Below are 26055 nucleotides of genomic sequence, written 5' to 3' on the forward strand. Positions count from 1 at the left end.
CAATAGGCATTCTTAATCAATGTTCACTACCAAAATCCTGAAGTTTACCAATCAATTTTGTCAAGTACACAGGTAGACTACATTTTTGCTGAGTATGGCTGCATATATTTACTTCTCCTTATGATGCATCAAAAAGGAAAACAGCAAAGTTAATTTGTATCAAAGCTGAAAATGTTAAAATTAATTATGCATTAAAAAAATTTTAAAGGGAAAAGGATCAGTAGTCTCAAGCTTCAAAAAAACCCCCAGTAAATAATATATACAAACATAGGAATTACCATAATTACAAAAATAGTCTTCCTGTCCATCTAATCCATTTCTCTTCCCAAAACTGATTATCACATAGCTCTTCTGAAGGCATAAATCACCTTAGTGCACTTCAGTGCGCATCACAGGACCAAAGTCTTTTTGACCACATCAGAAAATGACCTTATGGTCTAAAGCATAAGGATTAATATTTTATAAGTTTATGCAAACACTACCCAAAAATTAAATATAGTTTATAATAGATACATAGAATACACACTGAAGTGGGCATTGAAATATATGCCCAATTATGTCAGTACTTACAGCCAAATCCTGAACTAGTTTCTCCTCAAATGAATATTCCTCTGTTTCTATCCAAAAGTTCTGATAGCCATTGAGGAAGAGGTTAATAGAACGGTGCCTGGGGGGGTTGTGAAAGTGAGATCAAGAGGGGTAACGGAACAGAGTATAACAGCTCAGATGGTTAATGGTTAGTAAGGATACATATTTGTACAATTCTGATCCTCTGATTGGTCAGTGAAACAAAATGCAAAATATAACTAACATTCCGTGACAAATCTGCAGGTACTTTTGAACACTCTTACTGTTTTTATACACATAGTATACATTACATTTTTATTTTGAAGGCTAAGAGAGGCCTAAAATACATTACACATGAAACTGCAGGACTGATACCTTAATGCAAGCATGAGAAAAACGAACACTTAAACAGACTGAGAATGAGTGAGTGGGGTTTACATCTACAAGGTGTAAATCTAAATTACTAGATTTAGGACATCAAGACAGCAGACACTGGCCATCAACACCAAAATAATTGTCAAGTGCCTTCCAGCATAACATCTACAGACAATCATTGCTTTCTTCCACAGAAAGAAGCCTAACCTCAACTTCTTGTCTTCCAGTTCCAAATCAGGCCATTATTAGCATGTCCTCAAAGAAGTTGCATTAGAAATATACAAAACCTGCTCTATAAAATGATCGATTTTAGAAAACTCTAACTCATATTAATTACTACTGTACACTATTCGTTAATTTACCTTTCCATAGAAAACACAGCTCATGGCAATAAGACTAGACATAATAATGGCAAAATACTTCCATCTTTACATTATTTTGGAGGAAGTTTTTTTTTAAAGCTGCACTACATGAGGTTAGAAAGGTTGTTCCATGCAGCTTTTAAATTTATTTTTTCCTGTCGCCACCAAAAAAAAGCTATAGAAATGCACTGTGTATACACCACTAAATACCTTTTAAATAACTGTGCACATGAATCAGTATTTTGTAATAGAATAACTATCGAGTCAACACTTTAGGCTCACTTGCTGACACTGGTGCTGTTTTCCTATCAAATTTCAAGAACTGACCAATCAGAATCCCCTCTGAAAATTGTACAAATTCATGTTTTTATGATAATTTCAAATCATGGCTGGGAAGGAAGAAGTGGGCGCATAAGCAAGAGGCTCTCCACAAGTTACATTACCGTTAACTTGAGTATAAGCCTGTCATACTGAGTTTTTTCATGTACTTTTTCCAGCCAAACACGTTGAAAGGTGCTCAGGAAGAAATTGCTAATTTTGTGTCTGAAGAAAAGCATATAGGTTTTCATTGAAGAAAAGCACAAGTTAAATTCAATAAAGTAGTCAGAAAGAATGTATTTGTAAACCGTGTTTGAAAAATTGCCATGTACAACTTTGCTGTATCTATGTGCGTATACAGATGACAGACAATAAGACAAAGTTTCTTCAAAATTAATTTCCTTAAAACATCAAACATAAATAGACGCATCTCAGAGAAAACACTTATCACATAAGACACTTTTTCAAAGCCATGTACATTCAACAAACACAGAACATGAAGAATTAGTACTTCCTAATTTAAATGATGTTTAACTCTTTGAAAAATACAATTTAAAAAAAAATACAGCTATTCGTTTTGTGTCTGCAGGCACTTTTCATCAAAGGGAGTTCGTGGAATATTTATGGTAGATGTTAAAGTAATTTTTCTGTGATTTAACGAACACCTCAGTATCAATAGACATGTCAATTTCTGAAATATCTTACTGAAATTCCTAAAAACTGATAGACGTTAGAGTGAGTTTTGCAGAAAATTACCTTAAGCTCTGAGACTAAAATGAAACTATATTGAAAGCCACCTAAATATCTGGAAAATTTTCGAAAGAGTAAGTTTATTATTTTTGAAGATTTATCTTTTCTAGAATAAATGAAAACTTACTACCATAATATTTGTTTACTGCCCTGTAAATTAATGGATTCTAGCATCAAAATTAGAGCTAACACTCCCAATACAAAGCTGCAACTAAAATGAGGAAATAGACAAGATAGAGAGCTGCATTTTAAACTCTGGATCAAAGAGATTTAAATAGCTCCAAGAATTAATCATACCCCACTTGAAATAATCTCCCTAGGGTTCAGACATGTCTGAGCAACACTGTCAATTTAGATGATGGAGATTGCTATAATAGTGTGATAGCCTTATTTTCCTGTCAGAATCTCATAATTTATTTAGGGGAAAAAAGTGTCTATAAGTTAGTGAACTTTAAAACTTTGGTTTGTACCTAACAATTGAGAAATAAATATACCTAGAAGTTTGTTCATGGCAGCAGGGTTGGAATAGATGGCCTCTAAAGGTCCATTCCAACCCAAACTGTTCCACAACTTTAGGATTTTAAGTTCAGACTGTGTTTTCACTCTTGTCTGTTTTGAAGTGCAGAGAGCACAATTAATTGACAAAAGTAATTTTATTAGAATTCATTTTTAGCAACTACAAAATTAAATAGCTGGATAGATTTCCCTCATATTCATATTCCAATCAGGAGTAAACTGTTCCACAAAATCTACTGTAGAGTTTGAGAAGAAAAAGTTCAACAAATATTTTTAGCACAAAAAGATTTTTAAAAAAAGTTATGAATAATGTAAATGTTCCATTTCAATACAGTATTATTTAATATCTTATTTTTAAAAAAACCCACAAATTTAAGGATTCATAACCCACTTTGCCTCTTGGGAAGTATTCTGTCAACCTCAAATATAAAAAATAAAAATCGGTGCTTTGTAAGGCAAAAACAGAATGAGCACTTTTAACATTTGGATGGTCATGCATTTATTCTAAACATTTTAAGAATTTACAAAGGCAGAACATGGTTGTAAAAAAAACAGACTTGCTCATGAAAAGGTTGTACTGCAATGGTATTTCTTGATACCACTTCCTCTTGCTTTGCCAAACACAGCTCTTGAAGGGTTGATACTGGCTGGTTTGTTATTTTGTATTTAATCCTCTCCATTTCTCTGGTTTTTAAAGACAGCCTGGTAGTAGCATGACACCTTGGAGAAGTTAATATATTCTAGAACTTCTCATTTTTGTAAAGGAAGGTTATGTGCTTTTTATGGTATAAAGTGGCTTTATATTTGCCCTGTGCAAACCTAATATTCCTCCCGTGTGTTGGTGGTACAGCTACAGACCTTTAGCTAAAGACCTTCACACCAAGTGTGCAAATTTGTTTTAATAAAGGCATTAAAAAATCCAACACAACTCTTCAGTTAAATACTTTGCAAAAAATCTTTGAATAATAGTATTAAACACAAAAAGTTAAAAATTGCAGAAAGTGAGAAGTAAACCAAATTAAAGAGGTGCTTAACCTCTATCTGAATAAAACTCAGGGTTTTTTTTAGAAGAAAAAGGCTAAAGCAAGTTACTTCAGTGCCATTTATCTTAATATTCTGCTTAAAGCAGCAGATGGCTCCAGGCACAGGACGCATTTTATCTTGGACTTTGTAGTGTCTACATTCAACTGGAATAAGAAGCAGAGCAACATAGAAGATTAAAATATCCTTCTGCAGTGCTCAATAGCTGCTTTAATTCATATAACATTCTGATGTAGTAGCTTAAGATTGGCCCAGACAAGCTACAGAGCATGAAGTGTTCATGCAAGAGGAGAGGAAGAGCTGTACAAAAGAAAAAAAAACAAAAACAGAAAAAATGCAAGAGAATAAAAAGAGCAACTATTCAGAGGCAAAAAATGGACAGAAACAGCAACATCTTAACGATTTTCACAGATAAGTTGAGGAACTATACAGAATCACTGACAAAAATGAAGCATGTATTTCTTATGGTGTTTTTCCACTCAGGTTATTTGTCAAGAGATGACTATTTTGCTACTGTGAGGAATTAGCTGATGACTAATCAGTTCTTGTCTCTTGAAATTGCATATACTTAACAATCAATAAACACGTAGGTAAACACAGAAGCAGTATTTGCACTCAGTAAATAATGCAAAAAAAAAAGTTCTGAAGAAATAACTTTTCAGCCCCTTACCTTGGCAGGTTGTATAGTGGTGCCATTCTGAAACATGCAACAACAGCCCTTTTCCGTTGCTTTGACAGGAGTTTGTGCCAAACAGCTTTTTTTGATCTCAGTGGTTGTTCAACCTAGAGAAAAATATCTTCTAGTATATGCAATGGAAACTTATTAACTTTCATCCAAAATTTTCTATTCAGCTAGTGGTAAACTAGTTAGCTAAGTAGAAAATGTTACCAATGTTCTGCATCATCTGAAAAAAATGTTCTTTTGGGACTATTTTTTTTATTAATAAGGGAAAATACTGGGTACCGTCTATATAGAAATATCTCAGTTAATTCAGGCAAGCTCAAGATGCTAGAATACCTTATGCATGGGACTACTTGGCAAATTTAAAAAAACTGTTATTTAGTCTGTTTCCAACAATGCATATTCAGTTATTCATGTGAATACATTTCTATGCTATATCATTTGTGAATGGAATGGATTAACTTTATGTAGGTTAAGAAGTACAAATGTAGGAAGAATACAAATGCCTTTCTGTATTTAAATTGCATCACTTGGATGAACAGGCAAGCAACTCAAAAGTTGCTACAGCATGCTATGGTGCAGAAATAGGAGACAGGCTAAACCCAGTATATTAAAAAAACGTGCAAAAGCAAACACTTCTTCCTAAAACCACAAGGTTTTCAGCTACTGCATGGTGATGATTTGTGTTCTATATTTCTTGTGACTGTTCATGCAGTTTTGCAGAAATATAGCCTTAATTTTCCCTGCACATAAATGGAGGCACTTCAACAGATTACTTTGAAAACTTTGCATATTTACACATCTGTATGTGCATATGTGCTTGTATGCACGCATGTACAAAATCCTAAGTTTTATCACACTTTAATGATGACGGTCTGTGCCTGAAATAATCTCTACAAGGAAAAATTTCAGGTGTTTAAAAATGAACACAGTATAGACATTTGGGTTTTTACCTGCTCCAGATGATACAGAGCAGCTGATATCCTCTGCACACGTTCCACATTTTTCTCAGGGTCAGTAGGTCCATCACTCTTTAAAATATCTTTGTACAGATTTAGCTGCCATTTCACAGCTGGATCATCAGACTGAAACCCAACATATTTCATTTATAAGCTGCTGAATGAAGGCACTGAATTTGATCAACACCACTTCTACTCCAATTTCTGTCCCCTTTCAGACCAAATTAACATCTACTAGCTGCTCTAAAAAAAAAGGCATTGATTCTATATATTATTGGGCAATTGATCTCAATTCTTAAGCAAGATTCTGTATTTTTATTTCATGAAACTAAATTAAGTGCCTTGAAACTTATTTATCCCACTTAACTCCATTAAAAATAACAAAGCGGATTTAGTACTGGGATTGAGTTTAATTTGCAGAACCTTTGTACTGAGACTGCAAAGCTGTTTTTGGAGTCTGGAAAAGACTGGTGGAATTTTAGTAGGTGAAGAGTAACAGCCAAAGTTTCAGTTTTTGTTTTTTGTTTTTCTTGCAAGACAGGAATAGGAAAACTATATTAAATAACTTATTATGTCCATTTTAAATGTATGCAAGAATAAATTTATAGCAAATAGGCAACTTCAGGGACAGATAAGTATGTCACTTTTATTGTATTCAAACACTGTAGGAAATTATCTAAATTATTTTTAATTTACAGAATGATGAAGACTCCATATTGGTACTACCTTTGACAGTATTTGGCATATGAATTGTATGAATATAAATGTCTTGTAAAACTCACATGTACTAAGATGACACAAGCTTTTCGTATTTTATTATAGTCACTCTAAAATGTATATATTTTTAGAAATACCTAATTTAATCATTAGTGAAAGCTGAATTCAAGAAGAAAAGCTGAAGTCATAGAGTTTCAATTTTATTTTCTCCTTGGATCAAGGTAATTCTAAGTAATTATGGTTTTAAGACTACCATTATCTCAATTCTTCACACTTGTCCCATTCTCCAGATTTTCCAGAAACTTGAATATACCAAACAAAGCTACAAATAAGCCATTTATTGCAATGAAAAATCATGAAGAATAATGTTAAAATGGAAACCTTTCTAATAGCTTTTTGGATTATCTTTTTAAAGGTATCACAATAAAGAAAACGGTTGCAACTTTTGTGTTTTAAAAGTGCACATCGGCACCTATAAGACAGATTTTTTTATATTACCTTTTCCTGCAAGTGTAAGTTGTTGCGTAAGTGTTCTTTGACTTCCTCATCTGTATCCCTCTGTAGAAAGGGAAAAGTCTTTTTCAATTCAGGTTATGATTCATTCCATAAGAACTTTTACAACATAGAACAGTTTATATTTCAATCGTGAAATTTAACCTCTTTTGCTTTCAAAGTATATAAGAAACCAGAATGGGCAAAGGCTTTCTTTAACCATAAAACAAGGGTTAAACTTTGAAGGGAATTAAAGCTAATTAACTGTAGTTCAGTATTTGGTGCAAAAGAACATGAATAAATAAAACTGCACATGGTATACAAATAGAAAATAACAGGGAAAGTATGTCAGCTCTATATACAAAATTTTTTTAAAGAGAACAATAATTAGCAGCTATAATTGCTTGCCGTGCATACAGATATTTAGTAATATTGACTGTTTAGATATCTATGCTTCAAAATTCAGTTTACAAAGTTCTGCTTATTTTGCATTAAAAACTATTAAAATCACACACTTACATGGCTGTATCTAGTCTTAGCCAAAGATATGAGCTCTTGGTCTCCAGGAGTGCACATATTCAAACCAATAGGAAGCATCTTTTTAAGTGCAGCCACAATCAAGGATGTTTGTATGGAGTACAAATCCCCTCTACGTTTTGATTTCTTCCTCTCTTGATCTTGTCCTCCAGACTATAAGTTAAAAAAAGAAAAGAAATAATAATAATAAAAAAATTACTTTAATTCTCTCATCACATACTTCTCCGACACGCTCTTCCCCTAATGGTCCAAGGAAACTATGTTCCTGATGTAGTACAAATAATTAAAAATGCTACACTAGAGGAAGGTTGTACAGTCTTGGGTAGGAAGTGTAAAGGAATATTTTTGGTGTGCACCAGCACAGAAAATGCAGTAACAGTAATGTTGTCATAGGAGTCGCACACTTTTGCGTGCATTCATACATATGATTTTGACAATACTTTCTGGATCTTACCTTTCAAGTCAGAAAAAACCCTAAAATTAAAAGCTGAATCATTCTCAGAGGACGCTATTATTTGTCTAATGTTACAGAGACAAATTCAGGATATTAACATTATTGTAAGAGATTTATATAAACATAGTTATACAGGGTCTGAATGAATGAATATTGCCTGACTTGTCTCATCTGAAAAAAATAGTATTATTTAAAAGGCTTTGATTCAATGTAATAAAATGCCAATGAATTAGTGCCTCTGGGAAAGTACTGCCCTTTGGCTTTGGATAATATTAGCAAATTTGGGACAAAATTTTAAAATTTTGTATTTTTGGATGTCGTCAGTAATAGGAAAAGGAAAACGAGAGACAGAAGTAAACAGCACAACAGAATAACATCTGCCCTATCTTCTTATGACAGACACTGTACAACATATTTCACACCCAACTTTTCTTTTATGAGACAGAGAACCAAAATCTTTCAAACAGACCCATCTATTTAATGAACATACAGTAAACAGCAACAACATCAAACAGCCTAGTTCTGAATTCTGTACCCAGATGAAACTCCTACTGTATACTCAAGGGGAGTTTTGCTAAAGATAAGATTTCAGGACTAGGCCTCCAGGCTTGTATAACACTACAAAGTAAAAAATGCTTTCATTTAACCCTTCACATCCTCTTCCTTCTGTCAATTAGGATTTACTATCTACTATTCTTACAATATATTGTGTAGTTCCAAATAAGGATACAGCAGAATCCATTGCAATTCATTTTTTCCCAATTAATGCCTCACTATTATCACAGTAATCTCTGGAAGAAAAAGTGCAGCCGTACATTTTCTATTTGATGATAAATTTTGGCAAATTCTGGCTTCTAGAGGCTGAATGTCTATGTAGATAGCTCATGTTCAGTATTTTACAAGTGTGAGAGAACACGCAATGGATGTGGCGTCCTTTCTTAAGGAACTAACAATTGCAAGAGAGTACTTTGCCTTAAAGCTTTGCTTTTCAAAGTGCCTTAGAAATAGTGATGCAATGGCTTTAATAATGACATTATTTTTACTCTACATTGACAGCAGACAAACAAATCCCACAATGTATCACTGTATTCCAGTGGCGTCACTATGCCTCTTAAATAAGGAATAACAAAATATGTAACAGATGACTTTTTCAAAGAAAGAAAAGGAAAAGGAGAGATACTGGTTTCTGCATCTTTTACACCAGTTGACATTTTGCACATCCAATTTTCTTTATGTTCATATGAGATTAATAAGATTGGTGAACCTTAAAGCTGGAGAATTTTCAAATATGAAAAGATCCATTCTGCTTTTGCCATAAATTCTGCTGTCTGTGAATTCACTTCTCCAGCTGGTAAATGAATAAGTAGAGTCACAGACTGAAATCTGAATGACAATGGAATTTTGTCTCTTTAAGTTCTAATATGCACCTGTGCACACACAATACCTGCATTACATATGTAAAGAACATTAAATTGGATATATTTTGCCTAAATAATTAACTGTGCTAAAAGGACCACAACAGGAGTAATGATATAATTTGATTGCCTAAATGATCTTACTTGTTGGAAGACTTAAATACACAAATGGATATTTCTGAGAGAAACCATATGCCTAAAACCAATTACAGATTCTTTAGTAGATTACTAATAACTCAATACACAATGAAAAGGAAGAAGTAATTTATTTACACTAAAAAATCAGCTAAAACTGGTTAAGATTATGGAATTAATATTTTTCATATTTCCATCCCTCTTTGAGCTTCTTTGATGTGAGAGTAGCCATTAAATCCTACTCTGTGTACCTGGAGAAGTTTGACAATAGTAAAGCATGAAATCAGGTTATTAATTTAACAGAGTTTCTCCCTTTTTATCTCATGTCTCCAGTTCAATGGGTTACAAGCTCTTCACAGCATCATGTGCTTCTCAGCACAAAGGGTGAAGGGAAAGATGAAAGGGTTTATACTCCCTTTTGCTGCTTATTCTGCTTCACCAATGAAGAGTGCACCATAGGTCAGAAAGTACTCATCTATTTTAGAAATTCATATTTAAAAAAAGGAGTGTGAATTATGCAAAGGAAAGTGACCTAGAGTTCACTGGAGCAAAAGAAATCTTCAAATACATTTAATACATAAAAGAAATAAGGGTTATTCAAAGCTTTGTTACACCTCATACCTTTAGTAAAAACCATTTTACTTTCAGAAAAAGATAGGATTTGAACTATATATCTTATTTAAACTTATTGGATTTAATACAATCTTCTATTCATCTACTGATGGAGTAGAAGTTATAGCACATTTCTCCCAAATATTCTTCTTGAATATCATAAGTCAAATACATCTTTCTAATGACTCTACTTAGACATTTCTTTTACAATGTCTACTTCACTATTTTAGCAAAAAACCAGAATGCAGAAAGACAGCAGAGGCAGAATGTACATCTAAAATAGTTACAAAAGGTAGCTTTTAGCAAATTTTCACATTAAGCAATATTTAGGAGTGCCAAGGGGGATTTCATTTGCTCTGGTCAAAGACTGCCACTTTAGCTGGGACAAAATTTATTGTAGGTGGAACCTGGTGCTTCACTTTGTGACGCCACTGCTATGATCAATGGAAAGGGTGCTTAGAGCCTGATCATCTCTAAATCTAAAACAAAGACACATCATGCACTTTGACCTGTACCTTTACTTGCATGGCCTGTATGAGGGAAAAATAAAGGGGAAAAAAAAACATAAGTAAAAGAGATGAAAGGATGATAATTTTACAAGTTACTTATAAACTTACTCAGCTTTATGAGGACAGTAAAAATATAAGAAGTTGATAGCTAAAACAATAGACTGTAAACACATAACCAAATGAGATTTTAGTGAAATCAGCTTAATCTTTATTGAATGATTGAACTGCTGAATTTCTGTTGCTGTTCTACCACACACTTCCATTTGTTGCTTGCACATATTAGGACATCCAGTAAGTTAACCTCTTAATACATTGATTACTACATCTTTTCCCAATTTTATTAAAAGAAGAAAGGTGTCTGGAAGTCTGGATAATCCAGTAGTGAACAGTATTTACATTTTCACAAAAATAGCTCTTTCTACCTCTTTCCCCGGCCAAAATATACTTGAGGAAAAACTATGTTTAGAAATCCAACTATCACTGGCAAGGTGTTGCACTTAATTTACAGATCTATTTTCCCATTGCATAGCTTATTACTCTTTTGAAGACAGCCTGAGAGAAAACTTTAGCTTGCATCTCTCAGCAGTACCCATTTTGAGAACAGTATTAAAGGCTCAGCTGTAACTCTCATACATACAGAGGATGTTTTACTATTTATTTTATATTAATAGCATAAATACTTATATAAATATTTATTCCATGGTCAACATTATGATTGTATCAGGAAATCTTAAGAGAATAACAACAAAACCATTAATTTATGGTAAAATAAAATAAACTACTACTGAGAAGAATCCTCAACCAGGTATAGGAAAATACTATCGAAAGATGTTGGTTAAAAAACAAGCAGAAAAAAACACACAGAAGCCCTCATTTCTGTCATTCTGCCCTAATAGTAACTTTGTTTTCTTGTGTTACGTGAATAAGTTTCAAAATGTTGATGTCAAGCTATTATTAAAATCTTTTTATAGCCTACTCAATTTATATCCCATACTAAGAAAAACAGGTACAAGTCAAGAAAAGTGAAAGACTAATATTCAAATTAAGTGTTAGAATCTTAGCATCTTAGAATCGTTAATACCTTAGACAAATAGCAAATTTTAATTTTAAATATGTATGAAATATATAGATGCTGCATAGACATGGCTCAGCAGGTATATATAGGTGTATGTATTCACTAAAGATAAGGAAAGACAGGACGTTAATTATATTTAATTTATTGTAGCTGACCGTAAAAAAAATCCACTTCTGATTTACCTTAGTATATCCAAAGTAAATGTATTCTATGCAATTTAAATACTCTCAAAGAAGAGATCTAAAATTCCTGCAGAAAATACTTACATGAAATCCTCTAACTATTGTAAATCTGCAAACAATACGTACTACATACCACAGATGGGCACGAACAACCATGTTTTGTAATAGTTTTGCATTTTATGACTGCCTCTAACTTCTATATTAGGCCTACTCAAACATTCTTAAAAATAGATTAAAAAAATTAATGAGGGCAAGTCTAATAAAACTTCAGTAGGATATGCAAATGTTTAGCAACTGAGGGTTTATATCCAGTCACATGTTCATTTATATTCCAACTTTGACATAGAAAAATTGCCCTCATACATATTACACAGTTATTATGCACATGTGAATGTGTACATTTAGTCTTCTATTCCAATTAACTGAAAAACACAATAGGACATAATTTCCTCTTAACTAAAAGACTATTTTATCAAAAAGCCTATGAAGGGGTCAAAAATAACAAACTAGTGGGGTTGAATGTGTTTAAATTCTCCATTTCAACACTTCTATCATAAATCTGGTATTTTAATGTGATCTGTTACCAGTCTCTCTCAGGCTGAAAGTTCTCTAACTTACCATTCCCCTCCGAGCATTCTGCTGCCATATTTTTAGAAAAGAAAAATTAAATTCTCAGCTGTTAATACATTTATTTAAAAAACTATTAACAATGTTAATATGGTATAATAAAAATACAATAGGTACTTAATTAATTTCTTGATTGTAATGATGACTCATTTGTTACCACATCTATTAGCTACCAATAAGTAACATAATGTTACCTCTTCCTCCTCTGCTTTGTTTTTTTTTTCTTCCAAGTGGCATGTAAGGATATAGAACCTTCTGTACATCATATGCTTCACCTCACACTCTGATAGCATACCAGTATTTTGGATCAGGGAAAACCCTGAGTCTCTGTCTCTGTGACCTAAGGCAGTCTGAGATCAGCCTGGGGCCTCACTCCTTTAGGAGACCCCAAAATGTTCTCCCTTGGGCCCACTTTCAGTAGTCAATGCTCATATTCAGTTTTCTATACTTTCTCATGCTTGATAAATATTGGATAATATTTCTTCCACTAGAAATAATGTGAGTAAAGAGGAATAAGTGATAGAAAAGAAAGGGCTAATTATTCTGTTAACATGCTACTTTTTGAGATAAATGTTAATAGTAAAGCAAGAAATTATGAAAATAATGTAATGTCCCCCACTGATCAATATCTAAGGATAGAAATAAATATCAAACCTGCAAGAAAACCTTAAATTCAGTTACTTAGAGAATTTCTTGGGTTTTTTTAACCTATGCAGTCTTAAAAAAAATCAGATGTAAATCTATATTTTATTTGATATGTTGGGTTTAGACCACTTACATTTTATATTATGAAATATTAGCAATTTCCTGCTTAGAAATCACATATAGAAAATCAATACGACCCTTCTAAAAGACATTTCATCATAGTATTTAAGTCATGAACAAATATCTAAATTATCAGCTATTCTGCAATCATGCCTGCCATTACAGTACCATAATGATAAAATATTCAGTCATGAGCAATACAGTATTTTCTTTCTTCCTTTATTAGCAATAACCATGCACAGTGTCCTGAAATGCCATAAGTTGACATTAATATGCTTACAAAAAAATTATATGCACACAAAAAACCCAGATTCTCTCTGTACTGTATACCCATTGGAATAAAAATGTATTTACATATGCATCTACATCTCTGTTACAAATGTATTCATACAATTATTTATACATAGTATATCTGTATACTTAAATTTACACAATAGGCATTTGAAAATAATCTCAAAATAGATTTGGGTAATAGAGATTCTTGATGTTAAATTCCTGTGATTTTATCAAAATCAGAGCAGTATGAGACCTACCTATTACTTATTTAATAAGGATTTGTCTTTCTTTTCTACCATGCCAGACTGGCAAAAACATGACACAAACACTTTACTTCATATTATCCTGTTACCACTACTGCAGTGGGACACAATTTAGATTAAACATACTGTTTCTAATCTATGATGTAAAAAAAAAAGGAAGTTCCAATTTTTTTTTCTCCTCAGGCCAATTGTAATGTATAAATGTTAACATACACATATGAATATGTGTACAATGATTGCCATATGATAAAAGTACAGAGCTACATATTATAGTTTGTCATATTGTGCAATTGCTCCTCAAATAGCCTGGATGTGCCCATTATTCATCTTGTTAATAGGGATGATACAAACATTCCAATTCTATCAATTTTGATAAGCTGCATCTTGACAACAAGAAAACAGGTTAAAAATTTTCTTATCTCTGAATACAGAATTCTTTATAAAGTTGGACTTTTCAGTGATGGTCATGAACTAAAGATGAGCAGATAATATGGTATTTTTGCTTGTAAAAATTCCAGTAACAGGGTTTGGCTTAGGTTTCATAACTTAAAAAATTAATAGGAAAAAAAGGAAAATAAACTTGGGTTTTAAACACATTTTAAAACACATTTTTAAAGACAATTAAGAAATGTAGTGGCACATTTTATCTGATTCTCTTCTGTTTGAAATTGGACTTACAGTAGCTAGGTTACAGGTAACCAAAATATAACGAAATACAAAACTTTAAATGCTGCTTCTCTGCTACACCTTCAGAATGGAATTACTCCAAACTCATTATAAATATGAATAAAAGAAAGGGTTTCTTCACTATATTTACCAACACTAATTTGGAATTAGACTCCCTCTGGCTTTAGCTGAGTAAGGCAATTTCCTCAGCTAAGGTCAAAGCAGGTAACTGACAATTACCTTGACAATTTCTCTATTATACAGGTAACAAGATGTACTTTGAAGCCATCATATCAGCATCTTGTCATGTTGAAAATTAGCAAAAAAGAAATGAATGTGTTAATTGATAAGAAACAAGATAAATGATGCACATTTAGCACACTGTATATATAAATAGAGGTATATGCAAAGACAGCTGTGCTCCACCAGATCTGACTGAACAATACAGACTGACATTCACATAAAAATGATGAGGCAATGTTTCTTCACTTACTTTTATAAAATAGTCCACCTTTTTCTTTCCTGAATGTTCAATAACCCACATTTTATAATACAGCCTATAGTTTCTTATATGTCCAATTATTCCAAATAAAGACCTTTATTTTAATCTTGTGTCTCTGAGTATTAGCAGACATTTAGTAACTCACTCTAAGGTACATAGACTATATTTTGCACATTAGTTGTTATATCTGTCATCAAGAAGCAAAACTATTTTTCTTTTCTTCTAACAGCAGAGCAGCTGCAATCTGAGTAGATTTTTCAGAGCCTTCTTTCAACATATTAAACACATAGTGTAGATTTACCTGATCCACAATTTTTTATTAACTTACTTTAGACATCTTGCTCTTGGTGTCTCCTGTTAAAAATGCCAAATTGTTGATTTCATTCTGAATCACAAAATTCTGTTCTTCTCTTTTAAAATTCTAAAGAAAAAATAAATCACCAGAAGTTTAACTCATCTGCACATTCCACTTTTATGTTTAAAGATAGAATGTAATGAAAGGAAAAGTGAATATTTTATCTTACATGTGATTTACACCACAGGATAAAAACTTCAGCAACCATTCGAAAGAGTTCATCCGAGTCCACATCTGGTTTCTTTAGCCAATTAGCTCTAATTACAAAAACAACAGAAATTTAAAATAAGATACTTAAAAGAAGACAGTTCAACATAATAATCCTTATTGAATAGAAAACATTTTTCTAGTTAATCTAGGAATTTCCATCTGAGCAAAATGTGTGAATTCAAGATAAAACATTCTTTACGAATCTTAAATTATTCAGAATTAAGATTTAAGAATCTTAAAACACGCAGGGTCTGATTCTCACCATAACATTAAGTGAACTGTGTTGCTCCTGATTGTCTGATCATAGATTCCAGTATATTAAGGAATAAATATGAGATTAATTATTAGGTTTTTTTACCTGTTGTTGTCTACATATCGTATCAACATTGGATAGAAGGCATAAAGGTCTCTACAAAGTACAGCAAACTCATCAAGAATGAGGAGCTCAGCTTCTTGGGTGTCATTTTTACTGTCTGCTTTCAGTTGCTCTTCTTCCATCACTATCTTCATAGCTTTTTTCTTCAATTTATCCAGTGTTGGAATAAAGTGAGATCTGAGAAGATCAGGTCTGGCCTTGCTGATGATGGGTTGAGCATAGACTATACATGAAAATATAGAAAATTCCATGATTAGTGCATAACTGGTGTTTTTCATTGTATTAACATGAATGCTGAAGTTCTGGGAACAGTAAAGATTATGGGGCTTCATAAATTTCTGCACTATAAAATTATTATAAAACTATGAATGTAGCTTCATAAAAAACTGCATATTGAGAGGTTAAAAGACTGTGGATTTGGATTATAAATATTTCAGTCTTCTATAAGTTAAACTATCGTGGTTTTGGCAAGCCCCATGTCTCTAACTAGAGCCTAAGCAAAATAAGGATTGAGACACAAAGTTCTCACAAAAATACTTTTTGTTTTGTTTGGGGGTTTTTGTGTCTGGGGTAGTTTTTTTTATCCAATGTCAGAAAAACACCAGAATATAGTGTTCTGGAAGAATTCCTTTACCTATTTTGCCTTGAGCAAGTTAGAATACAAAGAATGAATGAGTAATTCAAGGTCATAGATCAATTTTGTACAAGTACTAGTAATAAAATGCAAACTACCTAAGTCAAAAATCCTTGCAAGAACAACAGGAGTATATTATCACCTTATGTAGATGAACAATCAGTACAAAACTGCAGGAAACATTCTACAATTAAGGAGCAAACTTCTTACTAAATTTTAATGGAATCCTTGTTATTATTAAAGACCTTCCAGCATTTAAAATACCAAAAAAACAGTACTAATGGGTACTGGTTATTCAAATTTAGCAGGAAATTATTACCTTTACATAGATTTTCTTGAACCATGTTATTGTACATTATATTCTTACACTGTATAATATGGATGATAAAATTTGGATATAGTAAACTTCTTTGGCAGGATAGATACTATATCTTATGTGATATTTTGAAAAAAACCTTTCAGCTTATTTAATAGCTCACACATTTATTCGGGCAAACCAACTAATTTTGAACTTCAGTTACTGCTGAGGTTTTTTTAGCATTTATACTTTCTTTATAACTTTTTTTTTTAAATTTTGTCCTGATGTTTCATGAACAGAATTCACAGCACTTATACTCTCTACTTTAAAACACAAGTGTCTTGAAAATCAGTGGAATTCACAACTCCAAATTAAAAACTATGGCTCTTATACATGGCATAGAGAAGGAGATTTTCAAAATCTCTTATGGTGAATAGAAAGCTTTCTACTTACAGTGATGTTACCATGCATGCATATAACTAATAATAAAATATAAACATATTTCTCTTATTGCTACTTATCTTTTATTTATCTTTCATTTCTAGTTATTTTTTTTAATTATTATATCACTGGGAAATAAGGTAAAACATAGCAAAGTAATTAAATATTGTTAGTACAATTACTGTTCAAAAATATCTACTGTACCTGCAATTCTTTTCATCCAAGATGCTTCATCTATTCCCAGATTGTTGTTAATGATTTTGAGAATGTTTCCAAGAACAATGCTCAGATGCTCAGATGTTATCATTGTACAGCAAGGCCCAGCACTCTGAGGGACACTCTCGGACCCTCTTTCCCACCAGTAGGATAAATAGTTGCATAGCATGGGTAAGATCACCTCAATTACATGAGGCATTTCAGTATACCTTGCTCCAGACTCTGCTAAATCATTTATTTCCTTTATTAGTCTATCCAACTGAGGGATCTCTGGACACATTTCTTCTACTGTATCAGGCATACCTAAAACTGCAAATAAGGGTAGAAAAGAAAAAGATTAATTAGCAAAATGAAAGAGAATGTCTATGTTTAAACGCTAAATACAAATGGCTCCGATTTTTCTCCTTCAGCATCTTGGACAGGTAGAACTGTAGTAACACTTTGGGGTATGGATGGGTGTCTCTTTTCATAAGTTGTATCTTACAGATGATGTGCATATTGCAATAATGTAAACAATAATTGCCATAAAGCTATGGTTTACCCTAAGGTGTCCTGCAGTTATCTGATGAAATATGTAAAAGTGCAGAACAGAAATCTTATATTAATATTGGACATTTTATTCACAATAATTCACAATTTTTACACTGATTTGCCAAAGATTAAATCCACCTCGGGGGAAGGGAAATAAACAATTTAGACGTATGAGTGGGGTTAAAATGAAACTGTACTTTGTTCATTAACTACCTCCCAGCAAAAATGCCGGAAAAGAATTCCAGTTATCATATGCTTGTATTGGAAAATGAAGGATCCTTATTCAGCAATTAACAACCCATCACAATCTAGTGCCAGTCACTCCAGCAAAATTCTTCCACTGTTTCTGGATATAATAATGGATATAGTGCTGTTCCTATAAAGCAGACCTGACAGGGAGGAAGGGCTAGCAGAAGCTTTTCCATAACTGCTTTTATATGGAAAAAAAAATATGAAGCATTTATTTATTTTCTTGTTGGTTTGTTTAAAGGTGCAATGTTTTTGCAGGTAGTGACTCTTTCATGGACCAGTGAGAAAAATGCTGAAATGTTTTAAGATACGAGTCCATCAGGAGTAAGTTGGGAGAGAAGCAAGCAAAGAAATTCAGTGTAGAAGGACTCCTGCTCCTTTCAATGGAATCACGGAATAGGTAAGGCCCATTGAGAGGTTTTGTGCACAGGCTGGGGAATGAGATGCTGGAAAGCAGTGTCGTGGAAAGGAACCTGAGGACCCTGATTGGCAGCAAGCTGAACAGCAGTGCCCTGGCAGCCAGGAGGGCCAAGTGTGTCCTGGGGTTCATCAGGCACGGAATGGGCAGCTGGGCAAGGGAGGGGATTGTCCTGCTCTGCTCTGCTCTGAGCTGGGGTGGTCTCACCTTGAGGTGAAGCCTTACCTCCTGTGAGCAGTTTTGGGCATCAGAATATTGAAAAGACATGAAGCTTTTAGAGAGCACTTAAAGGGGAACTACAAGGATAGGGAAGGCTCTGAAGGGGAAGCCTTATGAGGAGCTTGGTCTGGACACTTAGGAAGTGGTCACAGCACCAGTCTGACAGTTCAAGAAGCACTTGAACAACGCTCTCAGGAACATGTTGGTGAGTCCTGTGCAGGGCCAGGAGTTGGACTCAATGATTCTTGTGGTCCCTTCCAACTCAGGTTATTCTGTGATTCTATGCTGTGGTCCTGCTCAAGCAGGGGTATTCCTCGAGCTCATGGCACAGGTTTGTGTCCAGATGATTCTTGAGTGTCTCCTGTGACAGACACTTCACAACCTCTCTGAGCAATCTGGTCCAATGCACAGTCATCCATACAGGAAAATTCTTCCTCATATTAGGTGAAACTTCCTGTACATCAGTTTCTGCCTGTTGCCTGTTTTCTTATTGCTAGGCACCACCAAGGAGAACCTGGCTCCATCCTCTTGACACTCTCCCTTTAAGTATCTTGTATAGTTGATGAAATTCCCTCTCAGTCATTTCTTCATGAGACTGAACAGGCCCAGCTCCCTCAGCCTTTCCTTATAGGAGAGATGCTCCAGTCCCGTCATCATCTTTGTTGCCCTTCACCAGATCCACTCCAGGATCTCCCTGTCTCTCTTGTCCTGAGGAGCCCAGAAATGGACACAGCACTCCAGGTGAGGCTCACCACATCTGAGCAGAGGGGCAGGACCCCTCCCTCGACCTGCTGGCCGTGCTCTTCCTAATGCAGCTCAGGATCCCATTGTCCTTCTTGCCCACCAGGACACATTGCTGGCTCATGGACAGTTTGTTGTCCCCCAGCTCCCCCAGGTCCTTCTCCACAGAGCTGCTTCCCAGCAGGTCAGCCCCAGGCTATGCTGCTCCATGGGGTTATTCTTCCTCAGGTGCAGGACCCTACATTTGCCTTTGTTGAATTTCAGGCAATTCTTCCCTGCCCATCTCTCCAACTTGTCAAAGTCCCTTTTTCATCAAGGTTTCCTGGAATTAATCACATACTGCTGGGAGTTTGCTATACCAAACTGCTTTGGACCACTGGTTAGACAACAAAACCATAGAAATTATTTTCCTGTTGACTTAAATCAGATATTATACCTCTTGCATTTTACATGAACACAACTATATTTTGCCCAAAAATTTGTAATGTAGATATGTAGATCTTCAACTAAGCTTTACATAATACTGTATGCATCTTTAGAAAAGTATTCAAACATCATGCTCATAAAAATATAAAAAAATATCAGGAGAAAGAGAACATTTTTGGCACAGTCTCAACAAAGTAGAGCAAGGCTAAAATGGCAAGCAATGAAGCATCAGTAGCAGGAGCTCTCTGCTGAGGCATACATTCAGGGCTTTTTCATTATACAACTTCTATTATTTAGTTGCAGTGGAGTGAACAGCTTGGTTTTTTTTGTGAGGAACAGTACTTACTTGCTCTTTCTCTTGCACTTTTTGTGTTGAAAACAGACAGTGGATTGTAATGGTTGAGGGAAGGTTCAAGGAATGCTACTGGAATGGCTGCCGCAAGAGATGCTAAACACTCACCAAGTGCGGGACGCTGCCTGCATGTGAGAGACACTAAAAGTCATCTGAGAGGAAAAGTGTTTCACCAGGCTTTCAGTGTCTAGCATACATGATAAAAAAGTATTAGTATTTATAGTTGATTTTTAAAATATTTTTTAAACATTAGAAACTATCTGATAACTTAGAAAATATTAATTTCTCACTGTGTTGCAAGAAAAACCGTTTCAAAAACCCCACCTCCACCAATGTTCTGGTCCTGATCAGGACGGGGTTAATTTTTGGCATGGACAGGACCTGGAGGTTATTCTATGCCACCTCATGTCATTACCAGAGACAGGGTTCCCTAGGGGTCATTGTCAGGGGTCCTGTGGGATGGTGAGCAATGGCATGTGGACTGTTTGCCTCTTTCTTGTACACCATGGTTAGTATTGTTGATCTTAATGTTCATTGCCTTATTTTGTTGCTATTTCCAGTAAATTGCTCTTATCTCAACCTGTGATATTTACCTTTAGCACCTCCAATTCTTCTCTCCATCCACCACGGGGACAGGGGAGGAGGGACTGAGCAAGTGGCACAGGGTTTAGAGTGTTTCCATGGGAACTACTGAGGGAATACTGTTTTGAAACCAACACCTTTATTTGGCACTCAATATAGGGCAAGAAAGGGTGAGATAACAACAGATCTGACCAGAGTAGGTAGGAAGCAAAGGTGTTCTAAGAATTTGTTGTGTTAGGTCCAGAGCCATTGGTCACAATGTTGCTTGGTCCATTCATGTATTTGTGGTACCTAACACTGGTATACATTCCCATATGTGCAATATGTGCTCCCCATGGAGGTATTCTTCAGAGCAGGGAGAAGGACCAGAATTGCTTTGTTGCTGCACTGTGTAATACCAGCTTATTACATATCAACAAAGACAATGAAGGTCATTTGGGATGTGTATTCAGTGTTCTGCTTCTGCCCTTACCTTGGGCACTCCCTCAGGGAGTCCATTAACAATTGTACCCAGCCTGTAGGAAGAAGAGTGTGGATAATCTACTCAAATTTTCATCCCCTTATCCTCTTTCAGGTCAGTTAAAACTTTTTGAGGATTTTGGACTTCCCTTGGATGTTAAGGAAAGCATGCTCTTGCTTGGTCTGCTCGGTCCCCTCACTTTGGTTCGCACCATGGAGATACAAAAGAGATTTTTAGGAGAGTATTTCAGAGATCTGCCCCAAGGGTGGATAGTCACAAGTGGTACTGAAGGTGGAAGAAAATGGGCAGACTTTTGAAGGATGATTCTGCTCCAATGGTTTTTAAGTTCACCCCAGAGCAACTACAGTGCTTGATAAAGTGGAAGAATATTTGAAGGAAAACTCCTGTGGCATTTTCAGGGAGGTGCAAAGTTTTGCAACGTGCTGGGCTCTAGATACTATTTTCAGATACTAGACAGCACCCTCAAGGGGAGGAGGAGGAAAGCCATGCATTGTGGCCATTCAAACTGCAGCTGAACCAGAGGAACAACCTGTGCCAGTAGCAGTAACCCCTACACAGAAGAAAAAATACAAGACAGACAAAGTCAGTTTGCTTAGTGAGGGAGGAAGAGTAGTAGGGCCCCCACAAGGAGGGACACTCAGGGAGGAACACTCAGGGTGAGAGGTCATCACCTGATCCCTATCCCTGGGGGGATGTGTGAATAGATTTCATCCACCAGCCAGGTGAGCCCCTCGTGACCTGACTGCTCCAATGCTGGGATATCGTGGCCCACGATATGACATTGGATGGTAGTGAAGCCAAGCATCTGGGATCCCTGTCCTGGGATGTGGGCATTGCAAAAGGGATTGGGAAAAGGGCATCTTTTCAAGGATCATCCATCAGTGCACCAAGACAAGTGAAACACCATGAACAAAGGTATCCAGTCAGTAGAGCATTAGAGCTCCAACGAATCAAGAGCTACAGCATTTTGCACCCAGTTCTCAACATTTATGAACCATAGAGACTTTTAGAGAAGAAGAGTTCACAGAAAAATCATAAACATCTCCAACATTCTAAAGAAGCTAAACAATCTTTGTACAAAGGATAAAACATTTGACAATGGAAGTTTGTCTTAACAGGGCAGCAGCAGCAATTAAATTAAGGATTAATCCTGAGCCCCTGTGGCCAGCAGAACTATTTCAGCCATAAAAAGAGATATTTATCTATGAAAAGTGAACTATGACTCATTCTCCAGTGAAAGGTAATACTTCTTAATGTCCCTGCCAAAATTCACTAGGAGAAAAGCCTGCAATTTGATCCTGAAATTGAACATTGCTTATTTGAATAACTTAAAGTCAGCTCAATCACTCACTTCTAAGTTTTGCTGAAACACAGAGCATTGTGTTTGGAATCCTACTTCCCACCTAGACACTGATGTCTGCCTACAACTGTAATTTAGGTGCCTGAGACTAGTGAAAAACAGACTAAATGAAATCCACAGCTGAGAACCTCTCACAGAGTCTTACGAGAATAATTAATTTCCTTGGATATATCTAATCTGATCACTCTTCCATTCTAAGAAGACAATTGCTGCAGGCAAAGGTGATGCTGCTAGCATCAATATGTTTAAGGAAACTGTCCAATGCTTACAGATTTTGCCAATCAAGTGGAGGCCTGTGCTGTGAGCTTTTCTTATTGAAAGGCAGCTCAAACACAATCATGTTTCTTTTCCTGTGAGGAGACCCCGACTGCTGGTTAGATAAGGGGCAAGGCACTTCCTATTTTTCCTATCAGAGCTATGTAAAGAAGTATTTAAGATTTAGAAGCCCAGAAAGAGAAGAAAAAGACTGATTTTGGGATTAGAGATGGCTATATAAATGTCTGAATGAGAACATACAGGTTGTGCACACATGCAGAGTTGGAGAAAAGATCTGTCCACCAGACACCTCTTACATTTTGTATGAAAGAATTGTGAATAAACTCTGGAAGGAAGGAATTGCAGACAAGCATTCCTCACACTAGGTTAAGTCTCTCCTAACCAGACTACAGACTTGAATTTCTTCCAGTTTAGTCTCTCTCTCTCTCTCTCCCTATGGATCTTAAACTTTTCATCATAAGAAAGGCAGAAAAAATTGCCTAACCTTAAACTTTCACCAGTATAAGTATGGGCTATCCTTATCTTGGTTCCTGTCTTGTGATACATAGATATGCAACTAGGGTTCTCTTTTCTGAGCTAACAGATATGGATTTGATCCCCTTCTGTTGGAAGGAAGGGCTTGAAACACAGCATAGTATCTAGATGCTTAAAGGAATTGTAGACCTTAGTCTTTTCTAAATACAAGTAAACAGTGGTTTCCCTTGTAGAGTTAATGATTGTCAGAATACTCTACATATCTGCAGGATTTTATGCTCAGAACAACTCTTTTGAGAGCCCTGTATAGACTTAGGTGTGAAACAGATGCCTCCTACTTAGTACTCAGCCTACTTATCACAGCAGTATGTGGTAGAAAAACTTTGAGAACCTAATGGCAATCTAAAGAAAAATTTTGCTTTTCCTATGGGAAAAATAGACTCTGTGCAGAGACACTGCTACGTGCAGGATAAGTTATTTACTTCTGTTGTGGGCTTTCTCCCTGTGGAATTGAATGCTGAAGTACAGGCAACTATTTTCAAGGGAAAGTGTATTTTAAGCATCTCTCACTCTTTCGAATTCATCTTTCATCCAAACTACTTTATTACCTAAGCAACAGACTCCTAAAGAAAAGAAAATTTTGCATGTTGAGTTTTACACTCAATACCTTTCAACATAGATGTTCTTTCCAGTCCCAAGAGAATAGAGGCTACAAAGAATTCTGTAACATGAAACTTGTACATCACCCACTAGAGAAAAATAAAAATACATTATCAGTATTTATTCAGCTAAAGTTTACTTTCTAAATATCAAACATCTGTTTTATGCAATCAGTTAACAGTATCTAAAACTTTTAGCACATATATCGCTGAACATTTTGACTGTCCATATTCCACATGGTATTTACCTTCAATGTCTCTAATTCCTGGTCTATCCTCTGCATTCACTGCAAAGCCTACCAGATCATTCCAAGAGGACAGCAGATACTTGCTAATAAGATATTCCAGGTTATCACACTCGCAGAGTACTATTTTAAGCTAAACACCATCAGTGTGTCTAATCTTTAGGTACATGAGCTAAAGGTTCACCATATTTTAAAAGAAAGTATTTTCATGGTTATCCATCTTTTAATGGATAACCACTCAAATATAAACAAAATTTTGGGACATAATTACAGACATTAGAAACATTAGAAGATAAGACCATTCAGAATATTGCTGAATCTCAATGAGTCATTTCAGTATTTTTAAACTCATTTATGCTAAAAATAGGGAAAGTTTAAATTCCAAGACCTACAGTGGTTTTCCATTGTAAGGGAAAATCCACGGGAAACTTATATCAAGTTGTCTCCTTTAATATAAGGAAATACAAATTGTACATAGAAAAGTAGTCTCATCCACATATTTGTTAAGAGACCACTTAAAGGGATATTTTAATTTCTTTCCCAATGTTTGGAGAGATGTTGTACATAATTAACTTTAAGCTTATTGAGATTATTTTTAAACATGTGCTAGAAATAAAGTACTATGCTGCTAATTTCAGAATTAATGTTGGAAATGTGCATGTTACTGAAAACTGAATTTCTTCTTTTGAATACATGCAGTCATTCCTAAAAAGCATTTATAGGATTAGAACTCAATAAAATTAAGAAATAAAATAAAATACTTACAAAGTAAATCTATTCCAAAGTGATATTGTGAAATATGTTCAAAAATTGATGTTAAGATTGGTAACAGTGCTACTGTAGTATAATTGATATTCTGTGAAACACCTTTGATTTGTGTTCGTGAATGAGTAAATTTGCCCAGTTTAAGATTTTCTGAAGTTTTTTCCAAGTCTTCAGCTGCATTTTCAAAAAAGGCACGCAATCCCGCTTTAACCAGCTCAGATCCTGATTTCATAACAGTTCTGAAAAATAATAAGGCAAAAAATATAAACTTTGTCTTGATATTTAGTAGTTGTATAGAGATACATGTACATGCTAGTTACATTCTGTCAGTCTTTGAATATACCCACATGTATTAGAGAACTTCACATTATGAATAGAAAAGGGGACTTACATCTGCATAGCAGTATAAGCAACAATTACCTTTGAGTATTTGATACAAAATAATAACAAAGATCTTGATTCCACAGTCTTGCCTTTCCAGTTTTTTGTGATTTGCTTTTGAATAAGATAATGCCATTTCAGTAAATGTTGAAAGTCATGAGAAAGCTCCTCTATAAAATACTCTCAAAACCCCCAACCCTTAATTCCTATAACTTTATGGGAGCCACAATAACTAGGTCTGTAAGTCAGGATACTTCAAAGCATCCTAAATCTAGAAAATGCAACTGCAATACCAGAATCAGAGTCCCATTTCTGCACACTTCTCTGACACCTTAGTGAAGATTCCAGTGTTGTTCATAAGTTCACAATAACTTCATTATCAGCCTGATGTGTAAATTAACCAGGCCAGAAAAATAGCTCAAATTCAAAAATTATTCTGGCCTCTGTTTTAATCTACATAATAATTTCAATGATAAGCACTACAAGTATAACTATGCCCATGTATTAATATACTCTGCATAGTTCTAATAACAAATTTTACACTATGCATTAAATTTTTCTTAATATCT

At 34.8% G+C, this 26055-nt stretch overlaps 1 protein-coding gene across 1 annotated transcript in view; it reads right to left on the bottom strand.

Moving 5' to 3' along the window:
* The window catches only part of RYR3 (ryanodine receptor 3), a 192487-nt gene that overhangs the window by 32183 nt on the left and 134249 nt on the right, over positions 1-26055 (bottom strand). Inside the window, exons 64-77 of the mRNA XM_088167194.1 lie at positions 25106-25344; positions 24104-24185; positions 20258-20388; positions 17316-17636; positions 15721-15961; positions 15322-15409; positions 15126-15218; positions 12317-12337; positions 10448-10462; positions 7299-7469; positions 6786-6845; positions 5565-5696; positions 4600-4712; positions 1748-1847 (exon numbers count right to left, since the gene is read on the bottom strand). Of these exons, the coding sequence (XP_088023320.1) occupies positions 1748-1847; positions 4600-4712; positions 5565-5696; positions 6786-6845; positions 7299-7469; positions 10448-10462; positions 12317-12337; positions 15126-15218; positions 15322-15409; positions 15721-15961; positions 17316-17636; positions 20258-20388; positions 24104-24185; positions 25106-25344 (1807 nt within the window). The remainder of the gene's footprint in view (positions 1-1747; positions 1848-4599; positions 4713-5564; positions 5697-6785; positions 6846-7298; positions 7470-10447; positions 10463-12316; positions 12338-15125; positions 15219-15321; positions 15410-15720; positions 15962-17315; positions 17637-20257; positions 20389-24103; positions 24186-25105; positions 25345-26055) is intronic.

The sequence above is a fragment of the Sturnus vulgaris genome, chromosome 6 (assembly GCF_052056855.1).
Source record: "Sturnus vulgaris isolate bStuVul1 chromosome 6, bStuVul1.hap1, whole genome shotgun sequence".
NCBI classification, from domain to species: Eukaryota; Metazoa; Chordata; class Aves; order Passeriformes; family Sturnidae; genus Sturnus; species Sturnus vulgaris.